Below are 17,400 nucleotides of genomic sequence, written 5' to 3'. Positions count from 1 at the left end.
GACAGGTGGCCAGTTATAAAAAGAATGTAACGAAAGAAAACTTTATTTTAACCAAACGCTTATATAAATAGTTTTAATTAAATATATGTTCATTTCAAATTGTGAATTAAACTATAATATTTTTTTTTATAGTTATGTTGTGTCAAAAATCTTTCGAAATCATTTTATGAACCGAACTCTAATCCTGCTATCACTCTTGGATAAGATATATTAAAGAATACTATTTATTTTGTTAGTATAACAACAAAAGGAAATAGCGCTTGAAGCCAGTCCGCAAGAACGTACGGGCTTGCCTCAAGTATTTGTAGAACCTTTTTCATAAACTCCAATTAGTTAATAATTGTCACAGTTATTAAGTGCAAATCGATTCAATATTGATAACGATATTTTCAATATCAATTTGGGACTTATAGTATAATTATAGTTTAAACTATACATGGTAAGACAGCTAAAATACAAAAGACTCATTGTCATAATGAACTTATATAATCAAACGGTTTTGTGTTAGCTAAGCTTTATTCTGTACTATTCAATGTATTCATAAAATCCGATATAAAATAATGAAATCTTAATTAATTTTGTTTATTATATAAATAAGAACATGTCATACGTAAAATCAGGCAACATTCCTATTTTCTCTTTGGCAAAATATAATATTAAAGGCTTTCACGGTATGCGACCACGCGAATCAGCCAAGTCATTCCGAGAAAATAACTTTCTAAGATTTCCTATGCAGCTGCTATTTTGCTTATGACCGGCGATTTAGAGTTTTTGCTATAATAAATGCATTATGATTTATGATATAGGTAGTTTGTGTGATTGAATAATGTTATTTTCTTAGATCATAAGATTATATATTTGTATACGTCGTGGTTTTTATATAAAACAAGGATGATATTATTAATTATAATATTGATAATTTTCTGAATAGGCATCATTATATTTATTTTTCGGTCGAACCCTAAGATTTAGAGTCAAAACTTAGCGATTATGACTTCCCTTTGTGAATCCAATGCTTAACATTTAAAAAACATGGGGTTATATTTAGCGCTAATTGCGCAAGTAAAAGTACAAACATTTGTGCACAGCGAGTCTGTAAGTTCAAGATTAAGCATTGCACGCTTATCCACTACGATAAAACTGCACATACTCTACCAAAAAATAGAATATATCAGCATTGTACTCGTATCTACTAATAAATGACAAATTTATCGCTTAAAAAGACAGAAAGACCACGTTTACCATAATTACGATATTTTTCCATACAAAATAGCATCTCTAGTCCACGTTTTAGATTTATAATTCCTGTTAAACTTCAATGGGTCAACGCCTGAGTTTTATATTCAAAATACCAGTAAAACACTTTTGACAAAAAATGCCAAAATATACGTTTCGTATAGAAAAATTTACGGCTTGTCTTGAATAGAACCCGAAGGTAATACCCGTACCCATTGTAAGTATTTTTGTCTTACATAATAAAGTCGTCAACGATGACGTTAAGCCGATAACCATACCATCATATCTACGCCTTTTTAAGCTGCAGTCTTCTGTAGCTAGATAGTCATAATTACACGCTAATCCATAGCAGCTTCATTTACACTTTTGATTATATTTCTACCGTTATTGTGGGTGAAACATAAAATACTTTCAACTGATTTAGTTTTATACGAAATTCGTGTTTACCCTAGGCACAAGGCGTAACAGCACAAAATGTTTTAAAATACTTCCATAATAATGTTATGTCACTTAAACACATACGAGTGACCCACAGGCGAAAGCTTGTTGTGTCAAATGACATTGACCTGTCGTCCACTGTTGTTACAGCTAAATGGAGAAATTCGAAAAATAGTTAACTGTTAACTTTGACTTCAAAGAAAGGTGTTTATCATGACGTCTATTTGTGTGATATTTTTGGATTTGGATAATATTTGAGTATGAATATATACGATAATCCATATCAATGTGATGATTCTTTTGAGTTAAATTTAAAGAGTTATATGAGAGAACAATTATTATTTAAGGAGCAGTCCAAGTTCTATCTAATGCTATAGGTAAAATTCTTTGGTCAGAGGATTGCTTTTAGAAATTAAATGGTAATAAATTGTTTATTATTAAACACTATTATCACCTACAGAATATTATTTTTATTTATATTTATATAGAGAAACACACTGTAATGGTGACTTAAAATATTAAACATTTTCATATTTGTATAAATGTTTATCGATCGTCGTCCGCAAATTTAAGATGAAAGAACTATAAAATATGATTTATGCTTAATAATTTCGCGGCAGTTTTCTAGATTGGCTAAGTCTACAATCTCTACGTAACCCGAATATTAACAGTAACCAGTTTTCACTTTATAACATTTGACCAATCGAAGACTTAATAGCTTTATGCATTTAACAAATTAAGGTACGTAATTACCGACAAACAAGTTAGTAACAGTAAATTGATGGGCAGAGGTCAGTTTTAATATTTTTTCCAACCTGGGCGCTACTTGTGGTGGAGACACATAAAATCTGGCAAAGGTACGTGCCCATAGTTATACCAAGTATATTTTACTACCTCATATATTTTTAGAAGAACTTATTTCCTGCGACTCCACGACGCCTGGTAGATTGCGTCTGGATTGAACGTATTATTTAATAATAAGTAAAAACTGTAACGCAGTGTATAGAAAGTTGGTGAAAATGATAGAGTTTTTACCAATAATATGGTTTATCTTTTCATGTCAAATAACAAAATTCGTAAAAAATACTAGAATAAACCACAAAGTGAAAATATCCTTCGAATGCTGTGGTTAATTTATTTGGTTATAAAAGGCCAGAACGAAAGCACAATAAAATACTGTTTATGCTTAATAATTACGCGGCAATTCGATAGATTGGCTGATTCTACAAACTCTGCGTAACCCGAATATTAACAGACGTTACCTTAATCTTTGTCTTAAACAGAAAAAAGAAAAAAAATATATATATATAAAATTTCTCCACATAGCGATTATTGCCTCAAATTGATATCTCATCAAGGGAAGTTCGCTTGTATGCATTTAAGTCTTACGTAACCGAAATATTAAAGGTGTGGTAAGAAGAAAGCTTGTATCTTGTACTTATAAGTCAGCAATGGATAATGAGCACATCGGTCATCGACATTGTTGGTACACAAACAAACTCTAGATGAATGAACAATAATGGTATTTTTAGTGGACTAAAAATAAAAATGTATGTTTTAAACATTCGATATTATCTTACTGCATATCGCTATGGGGTGTAGCGGCATTGTCTTCAATGCTAAAAATTGATCGCACTCAACGTGCCATTCTTAAGATATCCTATGGGAAACCTTTTCGCTAATCAACTTCAAAATTCTATAACGAAACAAAACTTTTAACTGTTAGACAATTAACACAACGCAAATCGCTGGTGCCGCGATACGGAATATTTACCAAAGCATTTAATATTTATATTATTACAAACAATCAGAACGTTACTTCCCGGGATAGAAATATGGAAGCGTAAATAAGAGTACTAGCTAAAGTTTAGCTGTCCCTTTAGGTAAGTTTAGCGGAAGATGCCCTCAGCCTCATCATCACCTAATGGCAATGCTCAGGCGCCGGTTTGCAGTAACAAAGGCAGAACAGTAAAGATTAAAAAGTACATTAAATAACACTAACACAGTACGTTATGTTATGGAGACGATCACTAACGGAAAAGTTTAGTTTTATTAATAACTTTAGAAGTCTAAACTAATTTATTTTGAATAACCTACTTTCTACGTTATACTTTTAAATTATTATGAAAAAAAATGCAGTAAATATTTTTTAATTTATTAATGCATGAAAAACAGAACGCTAAGTGCTAAGAGCCGCTATATGCAATGTAACTTTAAAAGTTTCATGACGCAAAACGAACCTATTTTACGTATTATAGAGTGCTAATTTCTTGAGCAAATGCTTTCAAAATTAAATTATTATACAATTTCTCTAGATATATCGCTTAATACAATGCACTAAAGTCTATTTTTAAATACCTTTGTGTGTATATAAGTTTGTAAGGCTTTGCTGATGAAATGCCTTAAGCCTGCGAGGCAGTTTCAGTTCACACTTCACGAAGATAACACGTTTAGTGATTTTGAATCTTCATTGTTAACAGTAAGTTAATTTGAATTATGTTTAATTAAATAATAATTTAAATTGAAACTTATAATATCAACTTAATATTTTAAATCTCTCTTGTCTATTAAAAAAATGTTTCAACGTTCGTAAGTTATATAAATGTGAAAGTGTTATGCTCTCACACTAAAACCACTATACGAATTTTAGTGCCTTCTTGGTAAAGAAGAATATTAGCCTCTCCATGATGCTTATCCCAACAAAAAAGGAGTAGTAACGAAGAATGAAAAAGACACATTAAACTGATAAAAAATGTTATATAGGTTTTAGTTAAATAATTAGAATTCAAATTACGTAGGATTGCGAACTAGATTAATCTAGGATTGGTCTGTTAAATTATTTCGATTACAAACACGAATTTTGAATTGGAATTTCGGATACCACATTGATGCGATACGAAAACATGAATAATTAAAGATATGGTCACTGACCACGACTTACGTGGGAATCTCGAGGTTAGCTTATACGTCCGGAATTCCACTTACACGTCGCCATAGTTAATCTTTAATGATCTGGCTTTTTATACGGTTTATACGGTGTGTTAGGATTGTCAGATTGTTAGATTGTCATTTGTTTTTTTAATTAGGTATTCATAGTATTACTGGCCTGTGTCGTTGCAATACATCTGATATTATCTGTATATCGGTTACAGAATTAAATTTTGTATTATTGAGCTTTGTTTTATATTGTATTAATATAACTATAACTGTCAGAAAAAGGGCCAACAGACTTCCTCCTTCTTCAACAATTCGACGTCACTTGATGATCATATATAAAGATCGCGTATCACATCAAAAAATGTCATTGCATTTAATTGATGAGCACTTAGTCAAATTACATAACGGCTTACAATCATAGGTGTCGTAGAATATCAAATAGTTACAAATCAACTTTCTATTGTATCGCTTTAGGCTTCACATAAGTCATAACACTAACGTGATATTTTATTATAACTGACAATTAAACTTAAAGAAAACATGAGAAATATCTCACCTTTTATGCCTCAGAAATTCATTTTAATATCAATACTTCTATTGAAAATAACAATATCACAATCTATATTTATTTAAATGGGTCAGATACAGCTTTTATTGATTTAGCATCGCACTATATATTGCAATTTAATTATATCTAAATTTATCTCCGGAAAACGTTTAAACTAAAAAACAAACTAAACTTGTTAATTTTCTTAAGAGGCTATCAAACCATACATTAATTTAATGAAATATAAGTAAACGACTTCCAAATCCACAAAAAAGTATGACGAACAGAGTTATTTATTTATTTTTGGTATTGTTTATAAATCAAATAAAATGCATTTACCTACCTATTCGATTCTGTTAATATTTTTTTATATGCAAGTACTGTACCATATGACACGATAGAATTGCTGTCTTGCCGAAAACTAAAAATGGGTGTCTATGGGCTGCGTAGACTGCCCTTTTTGGTCGTCCCGCAAGCTCGTTTGCCCCCCTATTATAAATATTAAAAAAAAGAGATAAACGTCTTTTTATATTGTAGACAATATTTTGACCGAAACCATACCCAAAATGAACCTGATATACATAAGTCTAGGAAGTGCCTGCTCATTTTATTTTAAATTCCCACGTTGATAAAGATTGTACTATTGGAGGAAGGAAGGTCTTTCGACCTCCACTTTCAGTTGGTTTCTTCTATCCTAAAATATAATAGCCGTTACCATAGCGATAAATTTGATATACTTTGACTTGTAAAAACTATAAAGTATAACGATGGTGTAGGTACACAAGTCGATAAAATATAAAATCTTTATGGTCCAGTAATTTTACGAACTTTCAGAGTTTTCTAAATAACTTTCACCGAGGTTTCTCCTTCTAATTAGATATATTTTAAAACTTTCAAAGTAATTATGATTAATTTTGGTGCGTTATGATACTTAAGTAAATTGTAATAATTACTTTAATTAGCAGGTTTTAATAACCTATGACTTTAATATTTAAATCATTTTATTATTATGTTTAATTGATTACATTGTCATTAACCAGAAATCAGTAAAATGTGTTTTTTAATCATCTCTGTCTAATAATTTGAATTATATTCTTTATTAATAGAGAAACAGTACTATAGCTTAGTGGTAAAGCGACTCAAGGCACTCAGGCAACGTATGAATCCCGGCTATGCAAAGAAGTCCCTTGATGCGCATGAAATGAAAACATCATGAGGAAATCAACATGTAATTCGGCACATACTCGTACATTGAAAGCTGCTGATTATCTACTTGCCAATAAAGCAAAATGATTGGTGAAACGCACGAATTTGTTTACGAAACGCACCAATGATTTCTGCACTTTTCAGCAATAAATCCTAGTATTAGTAGTAAACAGATTACAATAATATTTGAAAGATAAAATGTTGATAAAATTGTTAACTTATTAGTAAATGATTGCCAGCTTCAATATTAAATGTAGTTCAAGGAGAATTAATGAGGATTCTGTATCAGACATAAAATAATAAATTATGTATAAAAATGCAAATGCCAAAGTTGCTCAAATACTATTCGTATTGTTTATTGTTAAGAGTTTCATAAGAATCATTACCATTTAATTGTTCATTTTGTATTTAAATAAATTCTTGGAATTGATTTGGTTTATAAGAACAAAATCTTAAGCGTGGATATACAAAGGGCGTGTTGCGGTATGTATCATGTCACGATTTTATCTGAATCAATTTAAGTATATATTATTATTTAATTCATGTAGGTATAGACGCGGGGATCAGATTGGGAAATCAAGTTTACATGACTTCGGTTTAGTATTAACTAGTAGTTTTTTATTCTCTATATGATGAATTTAGCCTTCTTAATTTTTTTTTCGATTCGTCGGGATAATTCGTTTTTATGTATAATCCCCTATTGAACATTGTTTTTCTACCCATCAAGTAGTCATGATCATAAAAATATAATATATATTTTATAGGCTTAATAGGATCTTTATGCACTACCTATGTAAATAAACTAAAATTACTATATGTAACATTCAAATATAAAAACTTTTTTCAAAGAGTTTAAAAGTCGGGTTATACATATATTAATTAGACAAATTATTATAGTTCTGAATAACAGTCGTCATCGTAACTTATTAACTTTGACATAATGTGATTTTTGGAACCGACAAGTCGCCAAATATTTTGCTTACTTGAAGTTTTAAATATTGTCACAGTAAACATCTCAAGTTATTGTAACGAAGCAAATAATGAATCATACCTATTTATGATTTCCAATTCCTACATAACATCTTAGTATTAACGTGGATGTATCGCACTAGAGTTATACCTAACAAAGTCAATTTACTTTAATTTGTCTTTAGAAATAATACATTATTTTAGAACTAGATTATAAAAAATTATTAATCATTTTGAGAATGCATGTCCAATAGATGTCCGATTTACGCATAATTAACTAAAAGAATTGTACACGTATTTTCATGTAGGACTTAAAATTTAACTAACTTTGCCTTTAATTTAACGGAATATTGTAGAACAATTTAAAATGCCATCTTGATATCATCTATCTATCTACAGTCATAGTTTATAACGCCAGTAGACCCAGTTTTATTGCCTTTCTTTATATTAATTTAAAAAAACTTACAATGTGATAGAGACCAAATATTTTGTTTCAGGAATGGTACTCGCAGCAGTATTGAGGCCGGAGATCTTGCTTTGGGCGATACCACTACTCCTCCTCTTAGGAACGATCGCAGTTCTCGGTCTACTCGTCGTGGTATTTCTCATTAGACTGTATGCCCAGGTCACTTGTGGCGTATACAACGGAAAGGCGAGAATGGACGGAAAAACCGTGATCGTTACTGGGTGTACCAGTGGTATTGGCAAAGAAACCGCCAGGGATCTAGCTAAACGAGGCGCTAGAGTTATTATGGCTTGTAGGAATATGGACCTCGCTGAGAAAATAAAAGGTAGTCTTTGTTATAAATATCTGTAAATAAAACGAAAATTCCCCAACGGTGACTGTCATAGTCTACGTAGCAGTGTGTTATATATACATTTAACATCTCGAATTTCTCTATTATCCTAACATTTATTATGTCTTCTACCTTTCTACGGATCAATTACTGAAACAATTGTAAAAGTAGGCTAGTAGTCGGACATAAAGGAAACGTATATAGATTAAAAAACCTTTCTTTCCCAAACATAATACCTTTTAAAAATATTTTCAGATGAAATCATCAAAGAAACGGACAATTCGAAAGTGATTGTAAAAAAACTGGATTTATCCTCGTTTGCTTCAATCCGTGAATTTGCTGATGACATCAATAAAACAGAAACGAAGCTGGACGTGTTAATACACAATGCAGGCTATGCGCAGACCTTTAAGAAGGCAAAAACAGAAGATGGCCTAGAAATGACCATGGCTACAAATCATTACGGACCATTCCTTCTAACACATCTCCTTATCAACTTATTGAAGAAAAGCTCCCCTTCACGCATCGTAGTTGTATCGTCCTCTTTGTATAGATTAGCCAGGGTTAATTTGGAGAACCCAAATCCTTTGGACACTATGCCTGGTTACTTATACTACGTATCGAAGGAAGCCAATATTCTCTTTACCAAAGAATTGGCTCGTAGGCTAGAAGGAACTGGCGTTACAGTAAACTGTCTTCACCCCGGTCTAATCGACACTGGAATCTGGAAAAACGTCCCAGCACCTTTAAGCTGGGGTCTTGCGCTTATCATAAAGGGTTTTTTCAAAACCCCACAACAGGGTTGCCAAACTACGGTAAAGTTAGCCGTCGAGGAAAAGTTATTGAAAACCACTGGCAAATATTTCTCTGATTGCCAGGAAAGTTCGGTGTCAACTTCAGCCAGCGATATGGGCAAGGCGAGAAAATTCTGGGAAATCTCTGAAAAATTGGTGCAGTTGGAGGAAAATGATCCTAGGATTTAGCACTTCCACATTTTTTAATAATTTTAAAAGCGTTGTTTATAGTTCTACGTAAATGTACAAAACTGTTATTACTATATTAATACCTTATTAATAACGCTGACAGTGCATAAACTTCACCGTGCTTGCTTATTTTCACCATTGTTTACGATAAAAGTATTAAATTACTTACGTAACGTTAAGTTTTAGAGTTTGTATGAACTTATTTATTGTACTTTAGTTTAATATAATATATTTTTGCTTTATCTATGATTTTTATTTTGCGAGGAAATAGTAGGAAAGTTTCTAGTTTTGGGTTCAATGTTGTTATCATACTATGTGGTGGCATAAATATTAAATTAAAAGAACTACAGACAGGCTGTAAAAATTCTTATTTAGAGATTCTAACATCAAAACGAAAAAAATTTTGGGAAAACAGATATTGTTTTGTTTTCATCTCTAAATAATAAAGTATCCATGAAATAGACATGCTGCTTTATAGGTTAGCAAAATAAAAGAAGTTTTGACTATGATACATGTACTAATAGCAATTAATCTTATCATTCTACTAAAATAACATAAAATAGAAAACTATAACTACAGCTCAGCTATAAATAAATACATCAGTCTATTAAATCAAATTGATCAAGAAATGTTTGATCAACACCCAAAGCGGCGCCCAAACTCTCGCGGGTATTCTTTTGCACATCACTCTCAAAGGATATGCGATTTTCCTCAGTAAATGACAAGCTAGGGCTTATTAAATCTGGCAAAATTGATCTCATAACTTTCTCCTCTTCAATACATTTCTCTTCCTGTTCAAGGAAGCTCTCTTTTGTTGGTATTACACTAGCTCTGACTTTTTTAAACCGATTTATAATTTTTTCAATGGAACTTGTTTTTTTAATCTTATGTGTGTTCATCTTTGGAGTGCCCATACATTCAATGCTTTGTCGTGCTGATGATGTTGTTTCCTTACTTAAATCTTTTAAATCTAAATCTCCATTAGATATTATAATTTTAATTGAACTCTCAGCATTAGCAATGCCCAGTGTGCTAAAGTTACTGTTATTATCCAACATAGATATGCCAGATAGTTCTAAAGGACTATGTTCCTTCATAATAGATAGTTTACGCCCTCTTGGTCTTGGTATTGATCGCCTTTCTCTGTTTTCATAAAGATTCGGAGATGAATAACTCCGTGTTAAAACACAACTCTCTACTGAGACTCCCGAGTCATAATTGAGTGCTGTTGATTTAGCACTTGCCGGTCTTTCATTGCTATATTTATATTTTTTTGAACTACTGGTTTTCTTTGTAGAAAATAGTCTCTGAATTTGCTGTTTTGTAAAGCCAGATGCACAATCTGCTATGGTTTCATTACTTTTTAATTGTGACATCACAGATAGATTACTGTTCGAACTGATTTGATTATTAGAATTTACGTTGAATGATAAAAGGCTTCTCATAAAGTCATCCTTTGGTGGGTGGAGACTCATAATCAATGGCTGTTTCATGTTACTGACTGTTCTGTAAAAGCTGAATTTCTGTTTTGATGCAACGAGGGGTGTAAATGTTTCAAAGAAAGCATGACAGTCTGTGCCAGCTTTTAAATTTGATAAGGATGGCCCAGTGAGAGTCCCAGGATATATGTCTCCAAAACCACCATTAGTTAGTGGCAATATGACAGATGGTGGAGAATACTGAAAACAATTAAAGCAGAATCAAAATATTGTATTATGAACCTAAAAAGACAAATGAACCAGGAATTGTTTATTACTCTCATTGTTTAAATACAATGTTTTTTTTAATTAAAAACTTATTTTTAGGATTGAAAGTTTCAATAACACTCAGCAGTAAAAAAATATGTATCATATTGATGTTCATGTTAAATTAATTTATTTACTGCTATTTTTAAATTATTAACTAAAATTTGTGATTAATAGTAAACAAGGCATCTCTCAAGGCCGACATAAAATTGAACAGCAGGTCAATTAATTCCAAACAAAAAGGTGTAGTAAATATTATACATACCTCTATTTTTTCTTCAGCATTTGATATTCTTTCTATAACAGATTGTAGTCCAAGAGAAACTTCATGGTAATTCATTGAACCTGTTTGTAAATACTTAGTAAAGTCATAAATTTGATTATCAACTTGAATATTTTTTAAAATAAACTGTATTGCTATTGTGAAAGCCCTTATTAAATTTGGAAAATTAAGTATTCCATTTAAATCTAAATTCTTTAAAACAAAAGCTTGTTCCACATTTACTTGACGCTCGAGATCTTGTGTATTGATTTTATCAGATTTGTTATAAGATATCATGTAGTTACTTTTTTCAGTTTGACCTGTATACCTCATAACAACAGTCTTTGTTAATTCTGATGTTTTTTGACATAAGTCTAGAAATGGGATATCTTTTCTATACTGTTCTTCTAATTGGATAATTTTACTATCAGTGTATGCTAACCAATCGTCAAAAACTGAACAGTCTTCCTTTACGTTTTTTATGTTTAAAATTATTTGCTTAGTTGTCTCATTTGGTTTCTCATGTTCAATATAGTTATCTACTAAATTGTTAATAAAATTCTGAGCTTCTGTAAGTTTCTTCTCATTTTCCACAATTTTAGTACGTAATTTACTGGCAATGTCTATTGTGATTTTTTGTTCATTAAGATGATTAGATAATTTAAACTGGATAGCTTGTGTTTTCTGCTCAACCAAGTTAACAAAAGTATCTTTGTCACATCCTTTTTGTTTCATTTCATCAACCTCCTTGATTATGGTCTTTTGACAGTCATTACCAAGATGAGTAATAACTGTTCTTATTGCTAAGGAGGACATTTGAAATATTAACACAGTAACTTTATGACAACTGGGATTAACAAAATACGATGACATGACTGGTGTTAATCCTTTATTGCTACAATTACACACAAATATGTATAACTCATTCCTATAGGCTCTTTCAGCTTTAGAATCGTATAAAGGCCACGTCAATTTAGAAGCACCTTGTGCATCAAGAATTGTAACAAGATAATAAGATAAATGGTTGAATAAGTTTTGTGTAGGTTTGTCAAGAGAATTTTCTTTAAACAGAAGTCGGGTCAACTCTGGTTGCATAGGCCTCGCTTTCGATAACATACACAAGTTTAAAAACGTCTCTTTTCTATAATGAGCTGTTGGCATTTCACGCTGTGATCTAGACATTTTATTTTTTTTAAACTTCACTACACCATAAGATTGATTAATAATAAATAAACAATTAAAAACAGTACACTTCTGTGTGCATGATTCAAACAACTACTCATCAAATTCAAATTTTTGACACACTGGCCGTTATTTTCTTCAGGTTAAAAATTTATTAGGGTTTTAAACGGCGTACCTACTCTGTATTCAGTAGTCTGTGTTATTTGCAAACAGTAATCTTATGGTCGAAGCCAAATTTAGAAATGAATCAAGTAAGTAAACACTGGGACATTGACAACTTTTAATCCATGGAATGAAACCATCTGGAATCTTCATCTCTCGAATAATTAATTATTTATCAGATTACATAAACGGAGAAATTAATTTTTTAAATACATTACCATAGACAAAACGATGACAATTGACAATCGACACTTACAGAACTACCGCATGCGTAGGTGCCTGCCGCCTGGTGCCACCACGCTAACTTGCTCCTGAAAAACACACGTGTTTGCCTTAAAAATGTTTTTGAATAAATAAAACTACAGAATTATAATTCATTTTAAAATGGTAAGTTTTTTACAAACAACAAAATTTAAGATAATATAAACTACTAACATTTACAATCAGAATACATACAAGATGTTGTTTAATTTATAGATACGTAACATGATGCTTAGTTCTTTTGTATTTCAATAGATTTTAAGTGTTTCTTGTTTACTATGCAGCCATAAGAAAATAATTCTTTTTTCATGTAGATATCTATTATTTGCCTCACGAGTAAATCATAACCTATAAATAACTAAAACAATTTTACAAAGTTAAAAGTATGACATTATGAATTAAAGCTACCATACAAAACGTAATATTTTAAGTATTACATTAATAATTATACCCTGTTCAATAAGTTTTGTTTTTTTTTATTTAAATCGGTAGTCTTTAGTAAAACAGATATAGATAGATAGATATAGATTTAAGAACTAGTAAACAAAATTATACATTACATAAAGTATCTTTATTTTCTTTCAGAGTAAATTATATATCCTTTTTGAGCATGCTGCTGGCTTTGCCCTATTTCGAGTGGCGGAGTTTGAAGAACTTGCAGCCTTTCTGCCTCAAGTTGAAGAATCTGTAACAGACTTACAGAAATTTAATTCTGTTGTATCTTTGATTGGTTTCCAGCCATTCAAATCTGCTGTTTCAGCTCTAGAAAACATAAATGCTGTGTCTGAAGGTAAATTCATATGATCTTTGAGATTAAGTTTAAATAACTTAGTATTTTAGAATTTAGTAATACATGAGAGACCCTTCTGAAATTGTATTATTACTAAATGTTGTATTTTGATATAGTCTAAATCTGTTAAAAAGACATTGAAGGGACTACTCATATTTGGTTGTAAAAACTGGTAGTTGTATAAGCCGATTATGTTGTTATTAAGTACCTATTTCAATAACCTGGGCCTTTGATTTTAGTCAATATAACCGGTATGTTGTTCTAAACGGTTTCGACTGTATTAAGGTTTTCAGTGTTTTAAACTATCATCAGAACTTGTAATTGTCTTGGCTTTGGTTAACTGTATTTTCATGTTGGATTTATTGTCTATGTTAAAGACACTAATGATATTTAACTAAATTTAATAATATATGACCATTCTACCAGGTATCTTATCTGAAGAGCTAAATCTTTTTCTGGAGGGTTCACTGCCTAAGAAAAAGAAGAGGAGTAAATGCACTCTAGGTGTCTTAGATCCGAAACTTGGTGCAGCAGTTAGTGAAGCATTGGAGATACCATGCTCACATATTGGTGCTGTCCCAGAATTAATAAGGGGTAAGGATAATGTTAACTTTGTAAAGTATTGTTGTTGTGCCATTGTATAATCAAGTTTTCTCTCAATTGACCTTAGGTTAGTTCTTTATGTGTAATTTAAAAAAAAAATTAATTTAAATATTAATTTGCATGACATTTTTGAAAAAAAAAACAGATACATCACAAAACACGTCTTAAATGCTGGTTTTCCATACATTTCAAATGTAAAATAAAATTTTGAAGCCTATTATTTCTAGATTTATTTAACTGATTCAAAAGTATTTTACAACATTTTTTCTCTTAACCCTACCATTATTTTACAGGTATAAAATTCCACTTCCATGCCCTTATCAAAGGGTTAACCCTAAAAGCATGCTCTGTTGCTCAATTGGGATTAGGGCACTCTTACTCTCGTGCTAGAGTGAAGTTCAATGTACACCGAGTAGATAACATGATCATACAGTCAATAGCACTGCTGGATCAGCTTGACAAGGATGTAAATACCTTCTCAATGAGGATCAGGTTAGTTCTCTATAATTGACTATAAGCTAGAGTAATGTGTTCCTCTCAATTTATGTTAAAACCTAGCTCACGCACTAGACATAATATTTTCGAAGTAAGCTTTTAAATGACCTTTCAATATATTTATTACAAGCATAGTAAATACTTCGAACAATTCATCTATTATATTTATGCATGTTTGATCTATTGCAAGTTGTTTATAACTTGTAGTAATAAAGCCATGCAATATGACTGCAATTAAGGTATCAGGAAAAAAGTGTTCTTTTTTCCTAAACCTTTGTTGCAACAAAGAAAAACAATAAATCTCAATAGTTTTAAAATAAACTCTTTTTATGTAAATATGAGGTTTTTGATGCTATTGTACCAAGCTAAACTGCTATAGTCAAATTTGTTATAAAGAAACACACAGGCAGTAATTTTTATGCTAAATCTGCAAAGGTATTACCTAAATGCTAAACCTAATTTCAGAGAATGGTACTCTTACCACTTCCCAGAGCTTGTGGCTATTGTCCCAGACAACCATCTCTACACAAAGTGTGCAGAATATGTCAAAGATAGAAAGTCCCTTACAGAGGAATCTCTGGAGCCGTTAACTGAGATACTTGGTGATTCAGAGAAGGCGCAAGCTATTATTGATGCTTCCAAAATGTCAATGGGAATGGATATATCACCAGTTGATTTGATTAACATACAAATGTTTGCTGGACGAGTTGTTTCACTAAGTAATTATAGGTATGGTATAATGTCAGAATTACTGGTCTAAAAATCATATAGTTTTTTTACTTGTAATACAGTTCAGGTGCTAATTCTAAATGGAGCACTTAAGTTACTATATTCTTTTCATTATATCTGCATGTTTGATCTACTGCAAGTTGTCTATAATCTGCAGTAATAAAGGCATGCAATATAACCGCAATTTAGATTTAAAATAAACTATTTATATGTTATTTTTAATCTTAATTTGCTACATTTACCAATTATAGATTTTGTGCTGCAATAAAATCAAGATCTTTATTAAATATGATTATGACTGTCTTCAAATGTAATGAAAAGTATTCTTTAGAGTTTAAAAATATTTTGATTTAGGAAACAAATATCAGAATACCTCCACACGAAGATGAACTCTGTCGCACCAAACCTTACAACGCTTATTGGAGATCAAGTGGGAGCTCGGTTGATATCTAAGGCTGGTTCTCTCACAAATCTGGCCAAGTATCCTGCCTCCACATTACAGATATTGGGTAATCTATTAAAACTCTTTTCCCCTCAGTTTGTTATATTCACTAAATTAAGCTACTCATATTTGTTCTAATTATGAAAGCTTTTATAAAAATCAATCATGATGTTACAAATACTACATACACATAATTTATGAATATTGTTACAATTTTAGGTGCTGAAAAGGCGCTATTCAGAGCCTTAAAGACCAGGTCTAACACACCAAAGTATGGTCTCTTATATCATTCAACATTCATTGGCCGAGCAGGTCTCAAAAACAAAGGCCGGATCAGTAGATATCTGGCGAATAAATGTTCTATTGCTTCAAGGATTGATTGTTTCTCTGGTAAGAATATTTATAATTGTTGAACAATTTCAATAAACATTAACCTAATTGAAATTATCATTTGCGTTGATCAGATAAAAAAGTCATTATTAAAAAGTATCTTACATCAAGTTTAATGCCGAATTAAATCATCATCTATGGGAATACCCCTCGACTCTGTTCTGTTTAACTTTTATTTTAATTTTGCCCCAATTCAACTGCACATTTTATTCCTTTTAATGAAAGTTAAATGTAATTGAATCCACGTGATTTTAATTTCTAGAAAACCAAACAACTGTATTTGGCGAAAAACTCCGGCAACAAGTAGAAGACCGTTTGAAGTTCTATGAAACGGGAGATATTCCTATGAAGAATATTGAAGTTATGAAACTTGCTATGGAAGAAGCTGGGCAGCAAGCCTTGGAGGTAAGTTTTAAACAAAAATAAATGTTTCAATGTTCTGTTTAATCATGGCTAATATTGGGATTGGCTAACTTGTTGGAGGCTCTATGTATTTATTTATTGTAAGGAAACAACTATCACATAACATGAAGAAATAGATATAAATAAAGATGTGTCCTAAAACAATTTTCAGAAATATCCTTATGGGATAGAAAACTGATGTTTTACTTGCTACAAAAATATACCTATTTATTAATAATTTATAGCTTTTCCTCATAAGATTATATGTATAATAAGATTTTTTTTAATTTTTTTATTTTTTATATTAATTTTGTTTTTTCTATTAGGAGGAAACGCCCAAGAAGAAGAAAAAGAAGAAGAAGGACAAGAAGCAAGAAGTAGAAGCTATGGAAGAATAGCGTAATAATAGTGCACTTGATGAAATAATTTTAAATTAGGAAGTAGGTGACAGTGACGGTGGTTGTTGCATACAGGATTCAAAGTAGCCTATCTCTTCCTGTGTTGTCTACCAAAATTCATCAATCTTGATTTAGTAGTTTAAGTTTTAACACCTCTATATTTGATTATAATTAGGTTAAGGATATAATTTTGGGTAAGATATACTTTCATATGTTAAAATACAAAAAATGTTGACACATAAAAAGACAGCGATGTTTTTGTTAGCACTATTGTAGATATTTTCATACTGTGTTAAATTAAGGTACATTAATAATAAGTATTTTAGTGTAACATTTAATAAAGTGCCTATTGAAATATAAATTGGTTTTATTCAAATCTGTTAAGTTGCGATTGTTATTTTCGTTGACGATTGAATTGCTTAAACA

The 17,400-nt window shown here is 31.0% G+C and overlaps 3 protein-coding genes across 3 annotated transcripts; 2 read left to right on the top strand and 1 right to left on the bottom strand.

Moving 5' to 3' along the window:
- Positions 1-4,058: 4,058 nt before the first annotated feature.
- On the top strand, positions 4,059-9,355 carry LOC125063244 (retinol dehydrogenase 14). The gene is made up of 3 exons (XM_047669583.1): positions 4,059-4,153; positions 7,831-8,124; positions 8,386-9,355. The coding sequence occupies exons 2-3, from the start codon at positions 7,833-7,835 to the stop codon at positions 9,111-9,113; spliced, it is 1,020 nt and encodes a 339-aa protein (XP_047525539.1). The 5' UTR covers positions 4,059-4,153; positions 7,831-7,832; the 3' UTR covers positions 9,114-9,355.
- A 255-nt stretch (positions 9,356-9,610) lies between these two features.
- On the bottom strand, positions 9,611-12,429 carry LOC125063242. Its single transcript, XM_047669580.1, has 2 exons — positions 11,124-12,429; positions 9,611-10,792 (listed from the first exon to the last, which is right to left on the bottom strand). Exons 1-2 carry the CDS (start codon positions 12,300-12,302, stop codon positions 9,713-9,715), a joined length of 2,259 nt encoding a protein of 752 aa, XP_047525536.1. The 5' UTR covers positions 12,303-12,429; the 3' UTR covers positions 9,611-9,712.
- Positions 12,430-12,709: 280 nt separating this feature from the next.
- On the top strand, positions 12,710-17,331 carry LOC125063243 (nucleolar protein 56). The gene is made up of 9 exons (XM_047669581.1): positions 12,710-12,851; positions 13,311-13,515; positions 13,942-14,109; positions 14,412-14,610; positions 15,079-15,342; positions 15,697-15,851; positions 16,004-16,174; positions 16,437-16,579; positions 16,903-17,331. The coding sequence occupies exons 1-9, from the start codon at positions 12,849-12,851 to the stop codon at positions 16,972-16,974; spliced, it is 1,380 nt and encodes a 459-aa protein (XP_047525537.1). The 5' UTR covers positions 12,710-12,848; the 3' UTR covers positions 16,975-17,331.
- Positions 17,332-17,400: the final 69 nt, after the last annotated feature.

The sequence above is a fragment of the Pieris napi genome, chromosome 3 (assembly GCF_905475465.1).
Source record: "Pieris napi chromosome 3, ilPieNapi1.2, whole genome shotgun sequence".
In the NCBI taxonomy this organism is placed as follows: Eukaryota; Metazoa; Arthropoda; class Insecta; order Lepidoptera; family Pieridae; genus Pieris; species Pieris napi.
Note: the sequence above shows the minus strand (reverse complement) of the source record. Positions and strands in the feature narration are given on the sequence as shown.